This window comes from Balaenoptera physalus (assembly GCF_965194825.1).
Source record: "Balaenoptera physalus genome assembly, chromosome: 2".
NCBI classification, from domain to species: domain Eukaryota; kingdom Metazoa; phylum Chordata; class Mammalia; order Artiodactyla; family Balaenopteridae; genus Balaenoptera; species Balaenoptera physalus.
Genome location: NC_138883.1, coordinates 145,049,418 through 145,076,628, shown reverse-complemented (window position 1 = coordinate 145,076,628; position 27,211 = coordinate 145,049,418). Strand labels below are relative to the sequence as shown.

At 44.6% G+C, this 27,211-nt stretch overlaps 1 protein-coding gene and 1 long non-coding RNA gene across 9 annotated transcripts in view; one reads left to right on the top strand and one right to left on the bottom strand.

Annotated features, from left to right (window-relative positions):
• Positions 1–27,211, bottom strand: part of LOC309654491 (endophilin-A3) — a 661,335-nt gene that overhangs the window by 21,893 nt on the left and 612,231 nt on the right. For 6 of the 8 annotated variants that reach the window (XR_014260293.1, XM_082448506.1, XM_082448508.1 and 3 more), the window contains 3 exons: positions 9,092–9,274; positions 6,429–6,545; positions 4,115–4,298 (listed from right to left, as the gene is read on the bottom strand). Coding sequence is in view for 7 of the 8 variants with exons in the window: in XM_082448506.1 (XP_082304632.1) it covers positions 4,115–4,298; positions 6,429–6,545; positions 9,092–9,274 (484 nt within the window). In the remaining variant the exon portion in view is untranslated. The remainder of the gene's footprint in view (positions 1–4,114; positions 4,299–6,428; positions 6,546–9,091; positions 9,275–27,211) is intronic. The other 2 variants (XM_082448511.1, XM_082448509.1) reach the window with 1 other exon arrangement.
• Positions 1–27,211, top strand: part of LOC309654610 — a 59,976-nt gene that overhangs the window by 20,801 nt on the left and 11,964 nt on the right. Inside the window, exon 3 of the long non-coding RNA XR_014260333.1 lies at positions 1,314–1,432. This is a non-coding gene — a long non-coding RNA (uncharacterized lncRNA). The remainder of the gene's footprint in view (positions 1–1,313; positions 1,433–27,211) is intronic.

Genomic DNA, 27,211 nt, shown 5'->3' with positions numbered 1-27,211 from the left:
GCTATGGTCACATAACTAACATGCCAACAAAGCTGGGACTGCTTCTAGATTTATCTGACCCTAAAGTTCATAATGATTATAGGAGACTGAACTTGGAAGTGGACACCTTGGAGATATTGGGTGCTCTGTCACTCAAGATGTTCGAGCTGCCACCAGGATACTGCAAGAGTAGGGCTTCCTAACCTGAGCCCCATTGTTCTCCAAGGGAACCATGGACTTGGATGGGAAAAGGATTACATCTTCATTGTTACTAAGCTGTAACGGCAATTGAGTATTGCCTTCAACTGTAAAAATGTAGGCAACAAGATATAGTAGTAGTAGCAATACCTGTGATTTTGTTACCAATACAAGTGACAGCTATTTTCACATGACAGGAAAATTGTGGCAGGCATCCAAAACAGCAATTACATTCATCACCATTTCAAAATCAATTGTACTACTAGATCCTATTATTTAGTGTGTTAATAGAGAAGCAAATTTACTACTACATCACACATTTAAAACTACTTCAGTAACTATATTTCAATATAATTAATTGGCTTCCTTTGTAATCAAGTATATTTTATTTTATAGATTTAAAACCCTTGTTTGAGAAGGGAGCCATAGGCTTCTCTAGACTACGAGGGGTCTGTGGCACTGAAATGTGAAGGATCCCTGATGTAGCGGGATCTAGGTTTAGATGATCTCTACTGTTTCTTCTAGGTATGAAAGTGTATGACTCTATTTTTTCTAGGAGTGGCTAAAGGGTTGAGAGTACTTAATAAATAAGGATAAATTTCCCAATGTGAATTCTCATTGTGAGAATCACGAATTGACATAAATGAGTTTTCTTGGATCAAATTCCTCCTAGTTATTTTAGCATCAGTTTGCTGCTTCCTGCGGGACAGATGACTGTTGCACAAGCTCTTCCTTTGAAGGATAGGAAGAGCTTATGCAAGAGTCAAGGTGCCTACGGCACTGGAAGACAGCGCAAGGTGCCTACGGTATCCACGGCTCTTCTAAGAACGTGTTCCGAGTCATCTCTTTTGTTTCATGGTGTGACCATGCCTCCCACTTCTCCTCCAAGGCTCAGATCATGGATCCGGGGTGGGCATTTGCACAGGGCAGTGAGCTGTACAACGTTATGTACACCTCCGATTCCTCCTCAGTAAAATGAAGTTGATAATAGTGTCTGCCTCACAGGTTTGTGCTCAGTAAGTGCTACTACCGTTTGGTTTTTGTCTTGGTTTGGTTTTTTGTTTGTTTTTAATGTGAATTTTGGCATTGTGAACTAAAATATTGCCTGCCATATCAGTAAACAAAGGATGTTGCAGCCATCAAGCCATCACATTACGGCCGCCCTGACGGTGCACCACCCCAAGGAGACTCAGGATGAGAAAGCACAGGATACTGGCCCCAGATAGTGGAGGTGTACATCAAAGGAATGATTTCGGTAAGCTCAGACTCTTGCATCTTCCCATACAGACAAAGGCGCTAAATTCCTTAACTTGAGATAGCTGGTTTTCTTTAATTAACAGTAATCTTTTGATGTTCCAACTACCTGGTCTTTTGTTGCAAAAACTCCCATATATCTTGGCTCCCAAATCCCCTCCTTGCCACTTCAGAACAGTTTCTCAGCATTATCTGCGATGCTATGTCCCAAGCTTGAAGTCCTCAGAATGTCTGTCGAATAAAACATACCTCTCGACTTTTAGGTTGTGCAGTATTTTCAGTCGACGGCATCATTGGTCAATTATCTGCTAGGGACTATGCTATTCAATCATTCATTCATTCTTTTAACCAATATTTTTAGAGAGTGTGCAATGGGGCAATCACTGTGCTGAGTGCTGGTGATAACTTGTTAAACACACCAGCTGTGGATTTGTTCTCATAGAACTGATGGTCCAGTGCGTGGGCAAGACAGGCAGATTGTGGTAAGAGCTGTGCAGAAGAATGACACGGAAAGAGAAAAACATAGAGCACAGGGGTCTGGGTTAGTTTGGGGACTAGAAGGTTTCCCTGAAAATAGATGAATAGGAATAACTAAGTGAAACGAGAGTAAGCAGTATGTGCAAAGGCCCCGAGTCAGGAGACAGAATGGTATATCGAAGGGACAAAAGAGACTATTGTGGATGGAGATCCAATAACCAGGCTGGGAGAGACAGCAATGAGACAGAAAGGCAGCCTGAGACCCAAGCACGGAGGGACTTTTATTCTTTCTCTCACGTATTCGGCCAGGCAGCACATAGGTACTGGGCCCTTACTATGTGCAAGGCATTATTTTAGACATTGGGGGATAAAATGAACAAGATAGACACAGTCCCTATGCCAGGAACTTTGACCTTTGTCTTAAGAACTATGGGAAGGCCTGGAAGGGTTTTTTGTTTTTTTTTAACATCTTTATTGGAGTATAACTGCTTTACAATGCTGTGTTAGTTTCTGCTTTATAACAAAGTGAATCAGCTATACGTATACATATATCCCCATATCTCTTCCCTCTTGCGTCTCCCTCCCACCCTCCGTATCCCAACCCTCTCGGTGGTCACAAAGCACCGAGCTGATCTCCCTGTGCTATGAGGCTGCTTCCCACTAGATATCTGTTTAACATTTGGTAGTGTATATATGTCCATGCCATTCTCTCACTTCGTCCCAGCTTACCCTTCCCCCTCCCCGTGTCCTCAGGTCCATTCTCTAAGTCTGCATCTTTATTCCTGTCCTGCCCGTAGTTTCTTCAAATCCATTTTTTTTTGTTTTGTTTAGATTCCATATATATGTGTTAGCATACGGTATTTGTTTTTCCCTTTCTGACTTACTTCACTCTGTATGACAGACTCTAGGTCCATCCACTTTACTACAAATAACTCAGTTTCGTTCCTTTTTATGGCTGAGTCATATTCTATTGTATATGGGTGCCACATCTTCTTTATCCATTCATCTGTCGATGGACACTTAGGTTGCTTCCATGTCCTGGCTATTGTAAACAAAGCTGCAATGAACCTTGTGGTACAGGACGCTGTTTGAACTATGGTTTTCTCAGGGTATATGCCCTGTAGTGGGATTGCTGGGTCGTATGGTAGTTCTATTGTTAGTTTTTTTAAGGAACCTCCATACTGTTCTCCATAGTGGCTGTATCAATTTACATTCTCACCAACAGTGCAAGAGGGTTCCCTTTTCGACAGAGGAGCATCGTGATGAGTGTGTGTTTTGGGTTTTTTTTAAAGTTTTTTTTTTAATGTGAACCATTTTTAAAGTCTTTATTGAATCTGTTACAATATTGCTTCAGTTTTATGTTTTGGTTTTTTGGCCGCAAGGCATGTGGGACCTTAGCTCCCCGACCAGGGATCGAACCCACACCCCCTGCATTGGAAGGCAAAGTCTTAACCACTGGACTGCCAGGGAAGTCCCATGAGTTTGTGTTTTCCAAGATGGCTCTGCTTATACATTGGACAAGGCACTCTAGAAAGGAGACAAAACTCAGGAGGCTCCTGCAGTGGTCCTAGTGACGAATGATCGTGGCTTGGACTCCACTGGTAACAGTGGGAAACTGACAAGAACGGATGGAAGTGAGAGGAAAGGGGGAGTTTAGGATGCTGTCAATGTGATCTGGAACACTGGGGACGGATCAGATTTGGTGGAGACCATGAGTTTGACTTTGGACATTTTTAAAACCATTGATTTGTGTTTTCTGTGACACAGAAAGGTTATTAATGGTTGTACCCCTGGGGGTAGAGTCTAAGGAACTGTGCTTTTAGCTAGTGCCTCTCATGATCTGGCCCACTGCCTTATCTCCTGGGTAAACCCATGAAATCAGCTTCCCTGTGCTCTTAAGGTACATTGTGAGTGCAGGAAACAGATTTGGGTAGCAATTAAGAGCACAAGCTGTGAAATCAGACTATGTCAATTTGAATTCTGGCCCTTGTAACTGTGCAGCCTAGGGGAGTTGTGCCATCTGTAAAATAGAAAATGAACGCCATCGACCTCATACGTGACTGTGAAGTGATCCACATAAAGAACTTAGCAGAGTGCCTTGTATGGTACATGCTAAACAGATCATAGTGGTCGAGTTATTAAATCCAAATGACTGGGCATTTTAAAACAAGCCAAAACCTGGTACTGATGAGATGACTACACATACCTCGAGGGGCAGTCCCAGATGTTACAGGGCTGGAACCCAGCCAGCGGCTTCTGCAGATGCTCACAGAAGGCCTCACTCACTTCCTGCCCGTTGGCCATTACACACTGGGGTCTCTGAACTCGGGCTCCCAAGTGGCCGCAAGTGGCAGAACACTGTGTCCAGCTACCAAGCTCCCAGAAAGTCTCTGCGGAAAGAAAATGAATGTCATGACAGATGAGAAATGATGAGGGGCTGGAGACAACCCGGCCAAAGACCACGGCCAGCTGTTTTCTGCTTAGCTGCCTGTCTGGTGCTCGGAGTAGCACACCGAGAATGAGCCATCGTACAGGGCAAGGGAGTCCTTTAAATCTCCTTTTCCCTCAACTAGCTTATTGTAATAACTGGTGGGAACGGCAGCCAGAATGGGGCCCTTGGACCACAGCCTGGGAGAGGGGCTATTGCAGAGCAGCTGGATCTGCCAGAAAAATCCCAGAGAGAAGGAGGAGGTATCCTGTGCAGTGCGCTGGCTCCTCCAGACTCTCCAAGCAGAGCCAACAGAAGAAGAGTGGAGGGTCTTTCAGGGGATGCCCTAATGGGTTCTGTTTCTCCAAAGGGAATCAGGCCGAGAAGTGAAAGATGTTTAGCAGGGAGCAGGGATTAAGCAGAAATGTTAAAGTTGCATTTCAATTCCATTCTTACTCTTCCATTAATTCTGAATCTAAGCTTCAGATTAGTCCTGAAACTGCGTACATAATTTGTCCTGGAGACATCTGGAAAGGTGAAAATGGGAGTTTCCTTTAGAAACGTTGAAGCTGACCCCCTCCAATAATTATAGCGGATTTTTCTTTAATCCCCATTCCAAGCAGCCTTTCCCTTCCCTTTTGACACTTGGTAAAAAGATGAGGTAGGACACGATGATGACACACGTGTGTATGATCACAGAAAGTGCCAGATTTCTTGTAATAATCACAAGTAATTGATAGCTACCAGCTGTGTCCACAGGCTCCCTCACAGAGGGACTGATTTCTTTAACTGAACTGTTTTCCCAGTTTTCCTTTTGATTTTGGAATTTTTGTCCTAAGTTGCATATGGTATCATTTGCAAAGGAGAAGAGAATATATTTTTAGTTGTCCCCCAAGGATTACAGTTTATTTAAAACAAATTTTAAAAATAGCTACGTTTATTGAGAATTTTCCAGGTGATAAGTACTGAGTTAAACACTTTAACATCAATTTTCCATTTAATCCTTATGGCCATGTTGTGAATTAGATTAGTTTTACTTGCAGAGGTGAACACTTAAAAAAGCTAAGTGACTTTCCCAAGGTCCTTCAGCTGGATTGGAGCCCAGTGTGTCTGTCTCCAAACCTAACTCTTTCTAGTCTGTCACATTTCACTGAGACACCTTGATGATTCAAGGCAGGACACCCGTGCATTTCTTTAAAAAAAAACGTATTTTTTTACTGAGGTATAATTCATATACAATAAAATGCTCAGATATGAGGCATGTGGTTCTATGAGTTTGCACAATTGTATGCACTTATGTAACCGTGATCCAAAGCAAGGTATATAACATTTCACTGCCCCTAAAATTTCCTCCTGCCTCTTTTGTAATCAATTTCCCTCTCCTCCAGGCAACTACTTCTTCATTACCATTAATATACATCAGTACTATCTGTTCTTGGACTTTATACGATACGTACTGTTGTGTGTTTGGCTTTTTTTGCTTAACATAATGTTTTTGAGATACACCCATATTGTCCTGTATATCAGTCATTCATTCTTTTATTTTTATTGCCGAATAATATTTCATTGTATGAATACACCCACAAAGTTACACCTTATTCTCATAAACATTTCTGATTTTCTTAACTGTACCTCTCTCTCTTGGCCTCCTAAAGTTTTGCAAGCTGGAAGTACCTAGATTAGGTTCTTGTGACCAAGTACTGATATGCGCGGAAAAAAATATTTGTGAAAGAATACAAATGATAGAATTGATTGCACAGTTCTTAGGAAATCTTCCCTCTATTAATATTTACCAAGTTAGCAATTGTTTTGCAACTAGAAAACCAATGTCTGCATTACCACAATAATGATGCAGATTTGAGATATGACCTCTGTGGGCTTCCTCAGGAGTTAATTTTTTTTTAAAAAGTTCAATATGGAAGGAAAAAGTTGAACCCCAGAAGGTTGAGGGGGAAGGGAAAAGCTGGCTGGATGCCTAGGAATAATTTTACTTATTGCAAAGTGCAAAACATGGAGGGTCTTTTAACTAAATCCTTTTCTTAGCACATGCCTTACCACCAGCAAATCCCCCCAAAAAGTCCAAATCCTAGACCTGAAGGTAGGGGTTTTCTTGTTGGCCCATTACTGTTGGTTCCAGTGTTGGATGCCTGGAGCATATGCTGTTTATGGTCCTTGGGAAATAGAAGTTTACTGCCTGACTGTCTTTGTTCTGAGAAAAAAAAAAGGAACACTTGTTTACCAATTAGAAGTTATCCAATTCTTGTTCCATCTTGGGTGTTCTGAAAGACGACAACTCCTGGGAAATAATTCCTTTGCAATAGAATGCTCTGTCCCAGGACATCAGGCTCACACAGATCTGGGAGCTATGTGTGGGGCTGGGTGTGCGGAGTGCCACAGGGGCTTAGTTAGAGTTATTAACTACGCTAACATGTAGCATCTCTGCATGTTTTCAGGGTTTATAGCCTAACTAACAAGGTAGGAAAAAATACATTCACCAGAATTCCAAAAGGGACTGGAGGAAGCAGCTGGGGCTTATAGGGCTCTTCCCCTCCAGACAGCTTTGGGAACAGAAGAAGTGGTGTTGTTTTATAGGGCACCTCACATGGTGAGGAGTGCATGAGTGTAAGAGCAGAAGGATGGTGGAGGAGTGCTGTGTGTTGTGTGATGTAAGACATTCTTGATTCCTCAGTCATGTGACCAGAGTCACGAGCTGCTTGACTGGAGAGACTTCTGAGAGAAGAGGCGTGCAGGGCAGAACTGAGACACCCACACAGACTCATGAGTGGAGAGGGGGAGAGGCAAGGAATAAGGCTGGGACTTCTCAGGGAGCTTGGGGAAGGCACTCGAGAATCAGACAGGTTAAGCTACCCCATTTGTTGACAATCTTCCATATTAAGATCCTAGAGGACCACAGAGACTCTTTGGGAAGGGCCACATGGAGGCACAGCAGTGCCGTTCTGATCAGCACTGAGAGTCAAGCAGGGCAGTATGGAGAACACTGAAAGAGATGACTATATATTTGGGCTCTAGTAAAAACTTTCTTTTTCTTTTTTTTTAATAAGTTTATTTCTTTATTCATTTATTTTTAGCTCTGTTGGGTCTTCGTTGCTGTGCACGGACTTTCTCTAGTTGTGGCGAGTGGGGGCTACTCTTCGTTGTGGTGCGTGGGCTACTCATGGCGATGGCCTCTCTTTTTGCGGAGCACAGGCTCTAGGCATGCGGGCTTCAGTAGTTGTGGCATGTGGGCTTAGTAGTTGTGGCTCACGGGCTTAGTTGCTCTGCGGCATGCGGGATCTTCCTGGACCAGAGATCGAACCCATGTCCCCTGCATTGGCAGGCGGATTCTTAACCACTGCGCCACCAGAGAAGTCCTCTAGTACAAACTTTCAATGAGTAGCAGGTTTCCTCATTTATACAACGGGATAAAAGATTACTGCCCCCAACACTGTGCTATTGTAAATATCTAAAGAGTTCATGAACATCAAAGTGCTTTGTGCATGACACCTATTCCAACTCCCCATCTATTTATGTCTCTAGGCTCCTCTAACTGCCAACAAGAAAAGCCATGGAGAAAGCTCTTTCCATCATCCGCTTAGTTTGGCAGTGGATTCTATAATCTCATACGAATTCTGCCAGTGACTCAGTTTTATTCGTTTATGAAACACTTATTTAATACTTACACCTGTGTTAGGTGCTGGAGATACAAAGGACAATAATAAATGATCCCTAATGTCAGTCTAACTGACTTCTGTGATTAACTCTCAATCACTTCCAAACTCTGGGGGGGGAAAGAGGAGTATTACTTATTGAGTCCTCAAACCCCTGCAAGTTAAAGCTCATTCTGGTGACAAGACTTCCGTGAGCTCCAGATCTTATCCCTGACAGACAGCAGCAGAAGAAGCCAGCTTATCACCCTGTGCCGGGGGCTCACTGCAATGACCTTCCCCAAATTACAATACTGACCCCACTACAAGGTGTCTTAAGACTCAACTGATTAGTATTTGTTGAGCACCTACTGTGTGCCTCATACTCTATTATATTCTTAGGACTGCAAAAGAAACATTAGACATGGTCTGTACCATTAAGGGACCCACAATTTAGCTGAGGAGACATAAACGAAAGAGGAAACAATTGGAGACCAATGTGTGTTAGGACTTAGGGACCAAGGGGTGAGACCACAGAAAGGAGAGGTCCAAAAAAATCAGAGAAGGATTCACACGGGAAATAGGAATTCAGTTGGCCCTACAGGATGGGAGGTATTGGGGCAACATGATAAAGGCAGTGAGCAGTATGAGTGCAATGAGCACTTTTCCTGGGTAAGCAATATGAATGGAAGCCACACTTCCAGGGAAGCAGCATGGGGTGTGTGTGTGGAGGGGGGTTTGGAACACAGGGCAGTAAACCATGTTGCCTAGAACAGAGTTTAGTGCTAGCTTACAGTGGAGGTCAGGGAAAAGAATTAAGCAGATGTAAAGGCAGAATATGAAGGATCTTGATTCGGGGCGGAAAGTTTATATCCCAATGTAGGTTCTTAGGCAGAGAAGGAGCAGCAAGAAAGTCACAGCCTTCTAAGAGCAGAACTGGTAAGACAGAGTATTAGATTTAGTGCTCGTTTGTAAGTGGGCAGTGACAGCAATAGTTAAAACCATTTAATGTCCCCTTGTTTACTCCTCGACCCCAGAATCAACAAAACCAGGTCTTACTTTGTACATATTATAGAAAGCACTTGAAGGACAACAAGAATTTGACGCTTACCCAGCAAGTGGAGGATGGATGATGCCATCGCCTTTCCAAGAGCATTGGTGGCTGTACAGACGTAGGTTCCTTCACTTTCAAGGGAAACATTCTGCAACAACAGGGATCCATTGAAAAGCAAGGAAATATTGTCACTCAGAGATCCTCCTTTCTTCAACCAAGTTATATTAGGTTGAGGGACACCTTTGGAAGAAAAACAAATATGACAAAGGCAAATTCCTTTAAGAACAGGGCCACAGGACCATATGCAAATACCATTTAGCATTTTGACCACAAGTCAGGAAATGGGTTTAATCACATATAATAGGAAAAATGGCTCTTTCTATTTCTATAGCTCCTCTATGGCAGGTGGGGAATGCTGCTGAAGCAAAGGGCTTTGGTCTATTGAGCACCGGGTTGGTTTATGTATATAAGTCAAGGAACAGGAGCCAAAGAGGGTGGGCTTGCTCTGTATTGCGAAGGGAGCGAAATTTTGAAGTTGAGTGGGGGTAACGGGAGAGTGGTTGGAACAGAGGAGCTGATCAAGCCGGATGAATGTGGAGGCAGAGACACAGAGAGGAATTCCTAGCAGTGGGTTGTCACAAAGAAGCCTTTTGGAAACAGAAATATCGAATATGGATGTTTAAGCTGTTCGCTGTGCAAAAGGCAATGCAACGTTCCTCCCTTCAGGCAGAATACAAAATCTTTAGGGAAGTAGATTTTGTTCATCCATGCTTTTGTGAAAGAGGATAATTTCAGGGAACAAAAAGAAGTGCTGCATTTTAAGTTCGGGTCAACGTAGGGGTGAGCAGACTGTAAGCGACATCTCTGGACACAGAGAGGAGCGTGAGGAACTGAAGGAATTTCTTCCCCCACATCTTGAGAAGTCTTGCCAGTCTACTGGGGTGTGGGACGTGAAACTAAGAAGAATCTCATTTCGTTCTTAAGAGCTGGGGCAGCCTCCGGTGATCCAGCAGGGTTACTGGTTTTGAGGATGTCCTGTCTTCCTGCAATGCTCTGGCTAGAGAGGCTATGGCAGACATGGCAAGGGTTTCTGACAAGAAAGAGATGTCATCACTCTAGTCATGACATCTGCAATGCACCTTACAAGAGGCAAAACACATGCTCCATGAACACTGAGACACTTTGATTCTCACGGTTATTCCCAACTCCTGGGAAGCAGTCATTGTTAGCTCTGTCTTACAGCTGAGGAAGCTGGTCAAGTCAAAACTAGCTCAGAACCTAAATACACAGAGCAGTGCTAATCACAAGTGCATATATATAGTTTTGTAGTTTCTTCTACAAATATAAACACAGGGAGAGGTTAAACTTTCCTAAGGTCAACAGCTAGTAAACACTGAATCTGAGATCCACACCCACGCAGTTTACTCCAGAACTTACCTTTTAACCACAGTGTAGGTAGGTCTTGTATATTTCTTGATAGATTTATTCCTAGGCATCTTATACTTTTTATGGCCATAGTAAGCAGGCTCTTCTAAAATATATTTTAGAGTTGTTTATTCCTGACAATTAGGAAAGCAATGAACACTCACGTCTTTATCTTGTATCTAATCATCTTACTAAAGTTTATTATTTTGAATAGTTTTCAAATGATTTTGTTGTTTTTTTACAGGTAAATGATCACATCACTTACATGTAATGACAATTTTATCACTTTTTTCCTATATTTATACCTATAATTTCTATTAACTATTGCACTGTATTAGCTAATGTCTCTAGAACAATGCTGAATCATGTTACACCAGGCAAATTTGTCTTGTTTCCAGCTTTAAAGGGAACATTACTAATGTTTCATCCTTAAGCATGTTGTTTGCTTTTGTTTTCTGTTAGCTGTTGTCAAATCAAAGAAATTTCCTTCTGTTTCTAACTCACGTGGAAATTTCTAAACCTTTGAGCTAATATTTAGTTTATTTTAATTGGCTTTTTAAAAAATTAAAGTATTTAAAGTTATTAATTTTCCTTTGAGTACAGCTTGGACAATATATCATATTTTGAGATGAAATAAACCATTACCATTATTTCACTCATTCAAAAATGTTTACAAAGTGCTTATTATATGTGAGACTTTATGCTGGTGTTAAGGATATGTGAACTAAGTTTCCTTAAGAAACTTGATTTTAGAAGCCTTAATTTTGTGGTCCTCTAGGATCTTAAGATGGAAGATTGTCAACAAATGGGGTAGGCTTAACATGTCTGATTCTCGAGTGCCTTCTCCAAGCTCCCTGAGAAGTCCCAGCCTTAATTTTTAAATTTTAATTCCCTCCTTTGGAGGGAAACAGATGATTGCAAGAAAAGGACATGAGGGCTTATGATAAATGTAAACACTGGATGCCACTGGCACATAAAAGCTGTATTTAATGCAGACTGGAGAGAGGGGAAAGATTCCCACATGAAGGAACATCTAAGCTAATACTTTAGGACAAGTAGAAACACGTCAGGTGAAGGGGGTGGATGTGGCGATGAGACTGTTTTAGGTAGAGGGAACAGCGTGCAAAAAGGCACAGACACGAAGGAAAATATAGTGCGTTTGGGGAATCATAAATTGTTTTTTTATGACTGGAGCTTAAAGTACATGGAGCAGGAGTGAGGAGAGATGACTACAGAGGTCAGCAAGTACCCATAAAATGAAAATTTATTATCCACAGTAAGGAGTTTGGTGGCAGTTATCCTAAAGGAAACAGGAAACAGATTCATTCTTTTAAGCAGTGGTTAAAACTATCAGATTGCTGCTTCAGAAACATCGTTCTGGATGTGAGGTAAAACGGGGACGAGGGAGGCAAGGGTCAGTAGGACCACTTAGGTGGTTACGGAAGCAATCGAGGTGAGACGCAAAGGGTGCTGAAACAATGGTGGGAGCAAGGGATCTGGAGAGAATAGATTCACTTAGTAAATATTAAAGAAGAAAAATCAGTAGGATTTGGTGACTGATGTTCTACGCGGGAGTGAAGGAGAAAAAGGATTTAAGGATGACATGCAGATAGAGGGTGGTGCCATTCATTGAAACAGGGAAAATAAGAGGAAGAGCAGACCTGCATGATAAATTCTTATAAGCATGTTGCGGCCTGAGAGGCAGGCGTCGCATTTAACACATACTCCTAGGAGCCTGCGGGAACACTCCGGGGACGAGGACCAGTGGGCGCCATTGTCATGCTCTCCCTCTGCTGTGCTCCAGAGCTTCAGAATCTCCCAGAAGAGGGCTTTTACACAAGTCTGCCCTGAGTTTTGTGGCTGCCAGCTGCGGATGCCTCTGGCTTGCCCGGCTCTGGAGGACAGGGGAGCCTGTGTTCCTGGTCCCTTGAGACCGTAATAATTAGTGTCACCCAGAAAAGAGCTCATACACCTACCTGGCACCCTGATTTTTGTGATTGCTGTCAGGGGACACCTCTGTATCACGTGGCTCTGGTGGCCAATGGGGCTTATACGTGTGGGTCCCACAGGATTGTGACCAATGGAGAAAGAGTTCTTAAACAGCTACCACCCCCCAGGGCACAGCAAGAGGCCACAGACCCAGGTGCTCCTTCTTTCTGTGAAGGAGGCCTATTAGCTAAGCATCATGACTGCGCCCGAGGGGCAGGCTTCTGATTAAACATGCATCTGGGGGTTGACTGTGATCCCTCCCAGAGACCTCTGAGGGTGGGAGCTGTCTTCATGCTCAGCCTCTGCCATGCTCCGGGGTGCCAGTGTTTGCTGCAGGCAAGCTTTATGTGCATCCAGTGCCCTGGTTTTTACCTCTGGTATCCTGTTTTTTTATTTTGTATTTTATATTGGAGTATAGTTGACTCACGATGTTGTGATAGTTTCGGGTGTACAGCAAAGTGATTCAGTTATACATACATGTGTATCTATTCTTTTTCAAATTCTTCTCCCATTTAGGTTATTAAAGAATACTGAGCAGAATTCCCTGTGCTATACAGTAGGTCCTTGTGGGTTGTCCATTTAAAATATAGCAGTGTGTACCTGTCAATCCCAAACTCCCAATCTATCCCTCCCCCCAACCACGCTTTCCCCAGGCTAACCATAAGTTCATTCTCTAAGTCTGTGACTCTGTTTCTGTTTTGTAAGTCAGTTCATTTGTATCTGGTACCCTGGTTTTCGTGGCTGCCACCCAAGGGATGTTCCTTGATCTGGTGGATCTGGTGGCCAGGGGTGGAAGGGGTGGGTGCAGGGTTAGGGGTGGGGTGGAGGGGTGGGAGGGTAGGGAGGAGGCGGGGGGTGGCGGCTTGCATTCCTGGGTCCCACAGGACTGTGACAATCAGAGATGTAGTTCTTGGCAGGCTACCACCGCCAGGGCACCGCACAGACAATGGACTGAAACACACTCCCAGTCTTTCTATGAAGGAGGTCTCTGCTTGTCCTGGAGCTTTGGCCTGAGGGGCTGGCTTCAGGTCTGGCTCACATTTAGTGGCTTATGGAGCTGCTTTCAAGGAATGTAGGCTGTAGAATGTAGCGCCCCTTGGCGCTCTCCCTCCGCCTCGCGCCAGCTCACAGCTATCACCCAGAAAAGGAAGTTACACACTCATTTGGAGCCCTGATTTCGGCAGTTGCCACCCAGGGGACCCCTCCAAATCTTCTGACGCTGGTGGGCATCAGGGATTACACGTACAGTCCCACAGGACTGTATATATCTGCATACTTAAAGGAAAAACTGATCCTGAGTGTCTAGCTTGCAGTCAACCTGAATCTAGGTTCTGAGAGCCTCCCGCTTGAGACACTGACAGGTCTTAGCACATCCTCAACTATGAGGAGTTATTAAATACATACAGTAAGTCCCCTACATACAAACCTTCAAGTTGCGACCTTTCAAAGATGCAAACGTGCGTTCGCATGTCCAGTCACATAAGTTAGTTCACGTGTCTAGAGAACATTGACACATTGCATGCATCTTCTACAAGTGGTTGTGTTTTTGTGTACTTTACTGTACAGTACTGTATAGAGGACAGTAGTACAGTATCTTTATTTCAAGCCCAGGATGTCTGGAAGCAAGCGTAAAAGCAGCAGTTATATAGCTGGTACTTTTCAAGGTAATGTACTGTAAGATTAAAAATGTTTTCTTTACTTTTTGTGTTCGTTTTTTATGTACTATTTGTGTGAAAAGTATTATAAACCTATTACAGTACAGTACTATATAGCCGATTGTCTTAGTTGGGTACCTAGGCTAACTTTGTTGGACTTGCCAACAAATTAAACTTACGAATGCACTCTTGGAACGGAACTTGTTCATATGCAGGGGACTTACTGTAGTAGGTTGCTTGGACAAGCACAAAGGTTAGAGAGACAACCAGGAGCTGAAGCAGAGCTCAATGACAATGTTCATCTCCTTCATGAGGCTACTCCTTCAAAACTGAGTAAGCTTGTTGCTTCATCTCTATAGAAGCCAACACAGAGACATAGAGTGGTTGAATGGATGAAAAAACAAGACCTATCCACATGCTGCCTACAAGAGACTCCCTTTAGATGTAAGGATACACACAGACTGAAAGTGAAGGGATGCAAAAAGATATCCCATGCAACTAGAAGTTAATTTCACGAGGAAACCTGGAAAATCACACAGATGTGGAGATTGAAAAACATGCTACTGAACAACCAATGGATCATCTTGCTTTTCTAGATTTTCTTGGGGATGTAGCACATACACTACCTAAGGTTGACCTTGGTGATACAGTGGATGCTCTCGTGTGCTTCTTGAGTGCTAGTTCAGTGCCATTTTTACTGCCTAACTTCAGCATTCTGACTCAGAGGTCTAATGAGCAGAAATTCCTCCTGGCTCCATCTAGATAGATCCCAACCAGCATCACTGCTCCCAGTGCTGACTATACTTGGTATCTTTTTTACACACTTTATTTTTATTTCAAAGGGTAACATTAGGAGGAGCAAATCAGGTCTCCCTCTTTTCTGCCTAAAGACCACAGAAGTAAATCTGTGGTTTCCTGAAAGCCTCAGACCATACTGCTCAAAAATGTCAAGAGTAAAGATGAGAGACTAGGTTAAATTTTTCTTGGGATTCCTTTCAGCTGAAAGATATGTGTGAGATAAATTCATCCGTTCATCCATCCACCCACCTGTCACTTTATATATTTATTCAACTCACTTTTATTATGTACCTCCTATGACCAGCACTCTTCTTGAGCATTATTACTGCATTAATCTCTCACCTCTCCAGTAGATCATGAGGATAGCGCCTGGCAAAGGGTAGACAAATGAATATTTGCTGAATGCATAAATGAGTGAACTGGGGAACGGACCTACCAGAAGAAAATTATATCCCAAAGATACGTCAGCATGACTTCCTGGTTATTCACCCCAGTGTTCTCTTCCAAATGGCAAAGATAAAATGCTGACTCTATTATTAAAAATCTTCGTAAATTCAGATGCTATTATTTTGGAATCTGTGGTAATTTAGAAAAGGGCGGTATTAGCTGGGAGGAAAATAACCTCCGCAAATATTTTGAGGCAAAAAATGTGAAACATTTCAGAAATCCCTTCAAACACTTAACTAGCCTCCGTATATGTGAATTTAAATTGTTATTTATTAATTAAAGGGATTCCTTTAAGACCTCTGCTAAGTCATTCTCTCTTGAGTAACTGAACATTTTTTAAAGCAACACTAAGTTTGAAAATATTTTACAATTTAAGGATATTCAGATTTATCTCCTCCAACTAGTCCCAATTAAGGGGAGTTTTCTCAAATTATAAAACCTCTTACAGTGAGAGACCCTGAAGCACTTCACACGTATTGGCTTATTCATTATGCCTCTATCATAAGAAGCATGCAAGCAACAGTGCTGTGAATTCTAAATTGAAAAGAGGTGCACTAAAGCCCTTCAGCGAGGTAGAACAAGCCTCGCGGGGTCCTCGGGGAAGAGCACTCCAGGCAGAGAGAACAGCTCACGCTCAGCCCTGAAGCAGGGTTCTTACCATGGCGTCCCTGAACCTCGTGTAGGTCCATAGATGGAATTCAGGGGTTAGTGACCTTTCCACTTACTCCAGCTGAGATTTAGCATTTCTATCAACTACGAACATAAGCAACAAACCAAGGTAGCAGTACCATGGACGCTGCAGCCAATGGAAATCACAGATATTTTCATATCACATTATAATTCTTACAGATATCTCACAATATCTTTTATACCATCACTACTTCAAAACTATGGTATTTATTGGACGAATGTTAGCTTTTCAATTGAATGCATTAGTAAAGAAACATATATATTATTAGATCGCATACTTGCTTTATTAATATTGTGATATCTGTATTTTGATTATAATTGGTTTTCTTTATAATATATAGTCTGCATCTGAAAACATCGTTCTGAGAAGCAGTCCCCTAGGCTTCATCAGACTAGACTTCAGGGCATGCTTCTCTTATTTTGGAAAAAGATAAAAGAACACTGTGGCTGCAGGGATGTGAGCAAGGTCAGAGAAATGGCAGGTCGGGTGCGGGCTCAGATCATAGAGAGCCTTATAGGTCATTGTAAGGCTCTGGATTTTACTCTAAAGGCTTTGAAGAGTTGTGTGTTCTGACTCTTGATTTTAAAGGGTTACTTTGACTGCTACGTTGAGAGTAGATTGTAGAGGGCAAGGGCAGAGAGGGAGACCAGCGAGGAGGCTGTGATTACAATCCAGCCTAGAGATGATGGTGGGTTGGAGCAGCTTGGTAGCAACTGAAGTGGTGAGAAATGTTCAGATTCTGGATATATTTTGAAGGTGGATATATTTTGAAGGATTTCTCTGGGGAATGGGGGATTGATGGATAGAGGGCTATGTCAGAGAGAAATGCAGGTCAAAAATGATGTCAAGATTTTAGGCTCACGCAACTGAAATAAAGGCACTGCCATTCTCTGAGACTCAGAGAAAAACTCCATGAAGAAGCAATTTTGGGAGCAAAGCTCAGGCATTCAGTTTTGGATAAGTTAGGTTTGAAACATCTGATATTCACTGGGAGATGCTGAACAGGCACTTGGATCTGTTCACCTAGAGCTTAGAGGAAAGGTCTGGGCTGGAAATACAAATCTAGGAGTTGTCAGCATACAGATGACATTTGAATCCTTGAGCATGAATGAGATTGATGAGGGAGTGAGTACAGCTAGAGAGCAGAAAATGTCTGAGGACTAGTCCTGAGGTACCCTGACTTAGAGATCAGAGATGTGAGGCAAAGCCAGCGGAGGAGACTGAAAAGGAACAGGTGATATGGTGGGCGTAGAACCGGGAGTGTGGTTTCCCAGAAGCTGAGAAGAAAATATTTCACGAAGGAGGGAATAGCAACTGTCAAATGCAATCACTGTCAAAGGGCCAAGTAAAAGGTCTGTGGACTGACCAATGAATTGGCAATGCACAGACTGACATGGTGGGCCTGTTGGTAACCTTGACGACAGCTCTGAAGGTTGAGTGGTGCGGATAAACTTGGCTGGAGTGAGCTCACGAGAGGATGAGGGGAGATGAAATTGGAGACCGTACAAACTACTCTTGAGGAGTTTTGCTATGATGGAAATCGAGGAATGAGGCAGTAGCTGGAGGGGGGAGTGGAGTCAAGGTCAGCCTATCTAAAGGTGGCTTCACTCACCTGGAATTTGCAAAATCTTCCTAACCGTTCTTCCTGCTCCTACACTGGCCTTCCTTTCACTCTTTGATTCCCTATAGTCTAGTTTCAACATGGTAGCCAGAGTGTTTCTCCTAAAACATAGGTCGGATCATGTCATTCCTCCAATGGCTTCCATCTCATTCAGAATAAAAAACGAAGTGCTTATGATGGCTTATATGGTGCTACGTGATCTGCCTCTATCATCTCAAAAAAAAAACGGAAAAAAAAAAGTACTGAGAGCCAGAGAGAGACAGATTCTTGATGAAATCATTTATGTTCCTGAATCCAGATGTGTCCAAAGTTAGCTGCACCCTAGGACTTTTCAGTTTCCAGAGCCAGTAACTTCTCTATTTTTCTTAAGCCAGTTCGAGGTGGTTCTCTCACCCTTGTAACCATGGGCATCTGGACTAAAAACGTAGGTATGAAAACAACCCAGATGGCCAAATGGCCACAGCAGCACGCACTTCTGCGAACAAACTGGCATCATCGTGTTCCAAAAGAAAATTTCAGAGATAAGAAGTTTGCAAGAGGAAGGTGAGACCACAGCAGAATATGGCCCGACCTCTTCCTTCTCAATCTACACAACTAACCTGGCCAAGTTCATCAGCTTTTAAGAACACAGTGATAATTCTTATGCTGACAACGCCCACATCTGCCTGTCCAACCTGAACCTGTTCCTCGAGTTCAACACCAACAGCTCCCGGACGTCTGCCATCCGCGAGTCCCAAAGGTGCCTCAAACGCAGTTAAGTCCCACAGCAAATTCGTTCTCCCTCTCCTCTTACCTCCCCGTAGGCTTCTTCTGCATCATCATTTCAGCACCACATCTATCCAGCCTCTCCACCTCGGAGCCTCAGAGCCACGCTCGGATCTCGCCTCCGCATCCTCCATGTTTCATTTGCCACCAAGTTAGAAAAAAATCACTTCTAACTTAGGATATTCCTGGATCATCTCCTCTTCTCCATTCTCATGGTCAGTGCTGTGGCTCAGGGCCAGAGTTCCTGCCTTAGTTACTGAAACAACCTCTTAGCTGGATTCCCTACTTCCTAACAATTTTTTTTTTTTTAATTTTTATTGGAGTATAGTCGATTTACAATGTTCTGTTAGTTTCAGGTGTACAGCAAAGTGAAACAGTTATACATATACGTATATCCACTCTTCTTTAGACTCTTTTCCCAAATAGGTCATTATAGAGTATTGAGTACCTCCTAGACCAGTGGTGGGAGTGTAAATTGGGACAACCATTATGGAGAACAGTATGGAGGTCCCTTAAAAAACTAATTACAGAACTACTGTATGATCCAGCAATCCCACTCCTGGGCCAACAATTCTTCATGCAAAGTCAGAGGGAGCAAAGTGCTGGGCCCTGACTGCCTTCAGAAGCTCGTGGCCCTGGCATTGTCAGTTCCACATCACTCAGCTCCAGCCACACTCCTAGCCTCACCTTCCAACCCTCCTGCCCGGTCTCTCCTTCCACAGACCTCACACCGTAGCCAATTCCGTGTCCTGCAACAAGCCTGCCCTTGCATGCCAGCTGTCCTCACTCATGCTCTTCACTCTGGGATGTTCCTACCTTTTCATCTTCATGGGCCTGGTCACACCTCCTGGGACCTCCCACACTGAGCTGCTTGTCTACTCCTCCCAGTTCCTACAGTGTTTTATTCGTGTGCACACTATCGCATTGACCACGTTATGTCATGGTCAGTATCACGTCTTTCTGGGAGCTCCTTGCTGTCAGCTGAGCACGTAGGAGGTGCTCAGTAAGAGCGTGTCGAATTGAAAGTGTTCAGGCTCTTTTTGACGACAGCCATTCTGACCGGTGTGAGGTGATAACCTCATTGTAGTTTTGATTTGCATTTCTCTAATAATTAGTGATGTTGAGTAAAATTGGGTCATTTGTAGAGATGTGGATGGGCCTAGAGTCTGTCATACAGGGTGAAGTAAGTCAGAAAGAGAAAAACAAATATCGTATATTAACGCATATATGTGGAATCTAGAAAAATGGTACCGATGAACCTATTTGTAGGGCAGGAATAGAGATGCAGACATAGAGAATGGACATGCGGACATGAAGGGGGAAGTGGAGGGGGAGATGAATTAGGAGATTAGGATTGACATATTTACACTACTACCATGTGTAAAACAGATAGCTAGTGGGAAGCTGCTATATAGCACAGGGAGCTCAGCTTGGTGCTCTGTGATGACCTAGATGGGTGGGATGGGGGCAGCTGTGGGAGGGAGGTCCAAGAGGGAGGGGATAGATGTATACATATAGCTGATTCACTTCGGTGTACAGCAGAAACTAACACAACATTGTAAAGCAATTATACTCCAATAATAATAATTTTTGAAAAAGCGTTCAAGGCTCTTGTTATGGACTGGATGTTCATGCTTCATTCCTCCCACCTCCACCACCAAATTCATCTGTTGAAGCCCTAACCGCCCATAGGATGGCATTTGGAAATGGGGCTTTGGGAAGGTAATGAGCTTTAGATGAGTTCATGAGGGTGCATCTCCCATGATGGGATGAGTACCCTTATAAAAAAACAAAAGGAAGATACTGGAGATCTCTCTCTCTTTCCATCATGTGAGGAAACAATGAGAAGATGGCTGTCTGTAAGCCAGGAGGAGTTCTCACCAGACACTGAGCCTTCAGGCACCTTGACCTTGGACTTCCCAGCCTCCAACACTGGGAGAAATAAATGTCTGTTGCTTTAGCCACCCAGTCTATGGTATTTTGGTATAACAGCCTAAGCTAAGGCAGCTGTAGAGGAGGACTTGACTTTGGGGTTGTTGCCTGTCATGGGGCTCATCCCAAGGTCCTCAAGGCCTTAGGAAACAGGTTCTGCTGCATTCACACCCCTGGCTGGCTGAGACCCTAAGGGAAGGACGTCACCTTAGAGCATCTAGCGGGGCGCAGTCTCAATTCCTGCAGTGCCGTCCTGCTCTGGCCGCACCAGCTCGGAGTGACCAGGCTCCTCTGGCTACCCAGGGCTCCTGACAACCTCCAGAGCCTCTCCGCAGTTCAGCCGACCCGAAGTCTGAGCTGCAGGTGATTCCACGAGGGGAATGAGCTCCCGTTTCAGGGTGCTCCCTGAAGACACCCCACCTCAGTCGTTCTGAAGCGCAGAGCAGGGGCTGGTGAGGGTGGTGGTGTGAACGCTGTGCTCAGGAATTCTGCGGTTCATCTCAGCAGAACTTACCGTTCAGCAGAAATTTTTTAAAAAAGGGAAATCGCCCAGCATGATTTTTTTGGAGTCCATTTTGGTCACTAGTTATTCTGATTCTCTGTGACTTCCTAGCTGCTTTCAGTCTCCCGTGCCTGTGCTTACATCACTTGGTGTAGGAGACGACACATCTGCCACTCAGACTGTCCCCCCACCAACAATCGCCTACACCTTTATGCAGACAAGAATCCATCCATCCACTGAATGCTCTGCAAGTGCCTACCACGTGCCCGCACTCCTCTAGGTGCTGGGGTCCTAGCTTTGCTGGCATGCTGAACATCAGCTTCTCCCACCGTTAGGCTTTCAGCAGAGTACAAGGAGGGCAAGACTCCTCTCAGGAGTCGGCATCTTTTTTCAGCAATCTAAGGAAACAAACTCTATGGGCCTCTCACTTCGAATGAGGCCTCAGGCAACCATCAGCCAGCGAGTTTCCTCAGGGCTGAGACACGCAGATTGACCTCAGGAACCCTGGAGCAGTGCCTTACACACAGCAGGCGTGTTGAAATAAACTGAATGGAACAAACTACAGGTCGGAGGAATTGTTCTCATCTACAGTATATAACTCTGGTTTTCTTTTTTCTTTCTTTTTTTTTTTTAAGCTTTAGAGCTCTTTCATTTCATTTTTTAAAAAATTTATTTACTTTTATTTTTTGGCCGCATGGGGTCTTAGCTGCAGTGCCCAGTCTCTTTGTGGTGGCACACAGGCTTCTCTCTAGCTGAGGCGTACGGGCTCAGTAGTTGTGGCACACGGGCTTAGCTGCCCCACGGCACGTGAGATCTTAGTTCCCCGACCAGGAATCGAACCCGTGTCCCCTGCATTGGAAGGCGGATTCTTAACCACTGGACCACCAGGGAAGCCCCTCTGGTTGTCTTCTAAAGAGGGTGATGCTTCTCCTTCAGAATATCTTGCAAGGTTTAGACGCGTGCATTCGTAGGCAGGGGCTGCGTAAGAGGGAGAGAAGAATCTAGAGTTCCTATGGTGATCCCAGGAGGTTAGGGGTGAGGACAGGAAGGCTGAGGGTGAAGGAGAACAGGGAGAAGAAGGGCTGAGTCATGACATGCCTTTGCCATGATCCCTGCATCTTCGGCCTGGCTTGAAAACCTCGCCAAATGCTTGGTATTAACGGATGTCCTCCTATGAGCAGAAACCAGTCAAGGAAGTGAGTTTGTCATCCTTGGTTGATGGAGGGCAAAAGAGAGACCGTACCAGGTCGGTGCAAGAGAGAGTGAGAAGCAGAGGGTCCAGGGCAGTGTAAGCCCCCAAGAACTATCCGAAGTCACTTCCAGAAGGCTTTGGAATCTCCAAACCTTTCTGGAACTGACAGGGGTCAGAGACAATTTAAACCTAAACCTCCACATGGCAAGGGTATGATACTGAGTTTACACAGATAGTAATGTTCTACACAGATAAGGAATTTCAGAAAACAAAACTAAACTTGGCGACTTTTTCGATGTAAAGGGGAGACAAAGGTCTCCAGCGCTGAGGAAAGGAGCTGACCCTGCAACTCAACACCTAGAGCATCACTGCACCTGCGAATGTTTTCAAAGAACTGCAGAGGCCAGAGGAAACTCAGATGGAATTCTTTATGGTCTTTCAAACCTACAAATGTTTGCTCTGTTGAAACAGCCATAAAATGTCAGAAATAGTTTAAACTTATTTATCTAACCTCAAAGACAGGCTATTTCCCCCAAGACTTAACAGCTCGGAAACATTCAACGTTCTGTTTCCACAATGCTGAAATCGTTTTTGAAAGGCAAATGTTATGGAAAAAAAGTTCAGATCTGGAGGGGCTGTGAAAAACACGTGTTGCAAAAAGTCTGCACCTCTGGGGTGTCTTTAAAATAGTCACTGTTTAAAGACAAATTTCCTTCACCCTTGAAGGGCTCATGAAATAGTCTATACTATAAAATCCTTGGCCTCTTCAGACTGCTCTAAAATGCTAGATTTTTCTATCAATGTATCGCATATATTACACTTGTATGTTTTGTTCATTGGTTTGTTTCCTCCAGCTACTCAACACTCATACTGTATTTTTTCCACAGATGAAAACTGAACATTTAAGCTACCATTAGTCACCTCCAGGGAATGGGAAGAAATGATGTTGCCAGTTTATAAGATTAGAGGCAAACTGAACACAGTGTAGGCAAAACACAAAGGGAGTCATTACTAATCGATGAAACAAATGAACAAGAGTTCACGGTTTCAGTGTCAAAGAGAATATCTCAAAGCTACTAGCACAAAAGGTACATACCCTTCTTGACTGGCGGGTCAATCTTCACAATGCAGTACATTTTGCAAGGCATTTTCCTCTTTTGAGTTAACTGCATACCCTTTTGTTCTTTTGGCAATAGATATGTAACTATGTTTTTTGGATATAAAGGATTACCCTTCAATGAGGCCATATCCAGAACTTCCTCCAAATATAAGGCTCTGGCTTTTACCATTCACAGAATTCTCTTGAATAGCTATGGAAGTACTTCTGCTTTAGTAGAATTATGTTAACAGATTGACATAATCAGGTCCCCAAGTAATCTGATCTGAGGACCTTAGAAACAATCTGGGTCATAGCATCGATCCCCAATTCCATAATCAAGAGTTTTTGCTCAAAGGTTTTCAAAACGTGTTTATTTTGCCATAGAGGAAGGGTGCCAGCAAGTCCTCTTCCTGGTGTGGTCATCCCTGACCTCTCAGCAACCCTGGACTCCTGCTTTGCTTGGGACTGAGCAGTTCTCTTTAACTCCAACAGTCGTATCTCACAAGCACTACACAGTTCAATGCTGGATAGTGTCCTCTGGGGTCCCGCTTATAGGCTAGAAAGGACCCCTGAGAGTTATTCTATATATTATCTGAAAACCGAAAACCTCCAGTGGTTCCCTGAAGAACAAGACTCAAAGTCAAAGCTGGTGCAAATCAAGCGCAGGGATGCATGCTGGAGTTTACAAGTGGTGACAACCACTGAGCCCAGCACAGGGAATTCCTCAACAGCAGCTCAAATGGGGATAATCTTGGGACATTCGGAGGCCCTTCCTGATAAACATCAATTTTGGTAATCTATCAATGTAACGTTGGGACGTGGATGGACAAATAGCTTTGATACGTTCCTTAAAAGCTACATTCAATGTATGGCTTCTTTGGAAGTCATACACCATGACCTACAAGTTGATCTTGCTGCGGCCACCAGCAAACCCTGGGAACTACGTGTGGGCTGCTGTCAGTGGGGCTCCCGGGGTGATCTCTCAAGGCTTGGTTGACTCCCCAAGCCTCCCTTTCCTTCTCCCTCAAGGCACTGACGCTTCTCTTGTGTCTCTGAGCTGCCCCACTTACCCTGTTGAGCAGTTCCTTTCTCCTTAGGAGTGATGGGGAGTAAGATTCAGTTTTCCTAGCTCCATAGCTTTGACACTTCTTGGAGGAGAAAAGCACAAAAGCCCTTCAATGTACGGGTACCACTGCTCACAACAGCTCATCCTCCGGCCCCGGGAGCCTCACCGTTCTCACCTCGCTGTGGGTAACGCCAAGCTTTTCTACGTGCCTTCTCTCCACTGGGGACTTAGTTGCTATTCTCTTTTATCACTTGGAAAATTTCTACTATTTCTTAAAGAGCCATCTTAAGGCTGCTCTTCCATGACCCCCTCTGACACTGAAGCTGATTCCTCCTTTGTGGACCTTTGAACATGCTGACATGCCTATTCCACCTTCAGAATGAGCCCAAAGCATGGCCCCGGCCCTGCCATTTAACCCCAGTTTCTGGTTCACTCCTTGTTACCCACTGTTTCCTGAGGGAGAGTCTCTCATTTTGAGATAACATTTGAGATAAGTTCCAGGAGACACTTTGGCCCCACTTACTGGCTAAAGCACTGGCTCTTCACCTTAACCTGGGCTACACATTAGAATCTTCTCAGGAGCTTTAAAAAACCTTGATTCTCAGGCCATACCACAGACAAATTAAATCAGACTCTCTCAGGGCAGGGTGGGATGGGGTCAGAGGTGATGTCCAGGCCTGAACTGATACTATCCATGGTAATAAAATGGCTTGAGCAGATTGTCTGTCAGTCATGAAAATGAACACATGGGTGTCCAATTATCAAATACATAACTAGCGGGAATAAATGAATGAGAAATAAGTAGAAACAGAGGGGCTCCTAAATTGGGATGTTACTAATGATGCTGAAATTCTATTCTGGTCCTCTGTTATCGCACCCTAATGTGGGGTGTTCCTCACAGTGACTGGTTTTCTAACATCAATTGTTCCTGAATGCCTTTTTCAGGCTGTACCGAGAAGCTTTTTAAAATTTCTGGAGGTTGAATTCCAACTAAATTTCCTCTCCTCAAGTCCCCACCTTCTGTGGGTCCTGTGCACCCTGCTCTCTCTCTAGGAAGGCGCAATTAGGGCAGAGGAGTGAACGTGGACAAACAAGTCATCCGAGGGCTTCTGATGGTTCTGTGTGTTTAACATGAGAAGGATTCCTCCAGCCTCCACAGCTATCCTGAGCTCTCCATCCATGTCCAGGGGATCTCAGAGCATAAAAGAGCTAAAGTTGAGACCCCTGGGGGGCAGAGAGCAAGTAGGGCCTTTCTAACAAGATAAGCAGATACGATTGGTTTGAGGCGTTGCCTCTTACTGCCTTTAAAGAAAAGCTCCCCAACTGCTCCCTAGCAGATCTCAGACAGGTCTGGGGAGCTCGGCAACGACCACTCTGGCTTCCGCTCCGACAGCATCTGAGGAGCCAAGAGGACACAGGGCCCGCTCCAGGCACCACTCAGAGACCCGGGGGAGTGAAGCAACTTGTCACATTAGAAACCTGAGCTTCAGAAGATCACCAAGAGAAGACCTGAAGTCGGAAAGCAAAGAGGAGGAGCCCAGGAAGAACCCTGCCTACAAGATCAGTATCCAGCAGGCGCCCCCAGGACCGAGTCATTACAATTTAGGTGGGCTTAATGCGTCTTCATATCAGAACTGTTGTAATGAAAAAACCATGGGGGTAAAAGCTATTTTTTTTTTTTTAAGATGACAGGTTTTTTTTTTTTTTAACTTTGGGTTTATTTATTTAATTAATTTATTTATTTATGGCTGTGTTGGGTCTTTGTTTCTGTGCAAGGGCTTTCTCTAGTTGCGGCAAGTGGGGGCCACTCTTCATCGCGGTGTGCGGGCCTCTCACTATCGCGGCCTCTCTTGTTGCGGAGCACAAGCTCCAGACGCGCACGCTCAGTAGTTGTGGCTCACAGGCCTAGTTGCTCCGCGGCATGTGGGATCTTCCCAGACCAGGGCTCGAATCCATGTCCCCTGCATTGGCAGGCAGATTCTCAACCACTGTGCCACCAGGGAAGCCCGGTAAAAGCTATTTTAAATATGCTATAAAACATCATGGCAGAGGGGTCTGGGCAAGATGGCGGAAGAGTAAGACACGGAGATTACCTTCCTTCCCACAGATACATTAGAAATACATCTACACGTGGAACTGCTCCTAGAGAACACCCACTGAACGCTGGCAGAAGACGTCAGACCTCCCAAAAGGCAAGAAACTCCCCATGTACCTGGGTAGGGCAAAAGAAAAAATAAATAACAGAGACAAAAGAATAGGGACGGGACCTGCACCAGTGGGAGGGAGCTGTGAAGGAGGAAAGGTTTCCACACACTAGGAAGCCCCTTCATGGCCGGAGACCGCGGGCGGCATAGGGGGGAAGCTTCGGAGCCGCGGAGGAGAGTGCAGCCACAGGGGTGCGGAGGGCAAAGCGGAGAGATTCCCGCACAGAGGATTGGTGCCGAGCAGCACTCACCAGCCCAAGAGGCTTGTCTGCTCACCCGCCGGGGCGGGCGGGGCTGGGAGCTGAGGCTCGGGCTTTGGTCGGATCGCAGGGAGAGGACTGGGGTTGGCGGCATGAACACAGCCTGAAGGGGCTAGTGCGCCACAGCTAATATGTGTCCTCTGGGGTCCCGCTTATAGGCTAGAAAGGACCCCTGAGAGTTATTCTATATATTATCTTTGATGGAGGAAGTCCGGGGAAAGGTCTGGAGCTGCCGAACAGGCAAGAGACTTTTTCTTGCCTCTTTGTTTCCTGGTCCATGAGGAGAGGGGATTAAGAGCGCCACTTAAAGGAGCTCCAGAGACGGGCGCGAGTCGCGGCTATCAGCGCGGACCCCAGAGACAGGCATGAGACGCTAAGGCTGCTGCTGCCGCCACCAAGAAGCCTGTGTGCAAGCACAGGTCACTCTCCACACCTCCCCTCCCAGGAGCCTGTGCAGCCCACCACTGCCAGGGTCCTGTGATCCAGGGACAACTTCCCCGGGAGAACACATGGCGCACCTCAGGCTGGTGC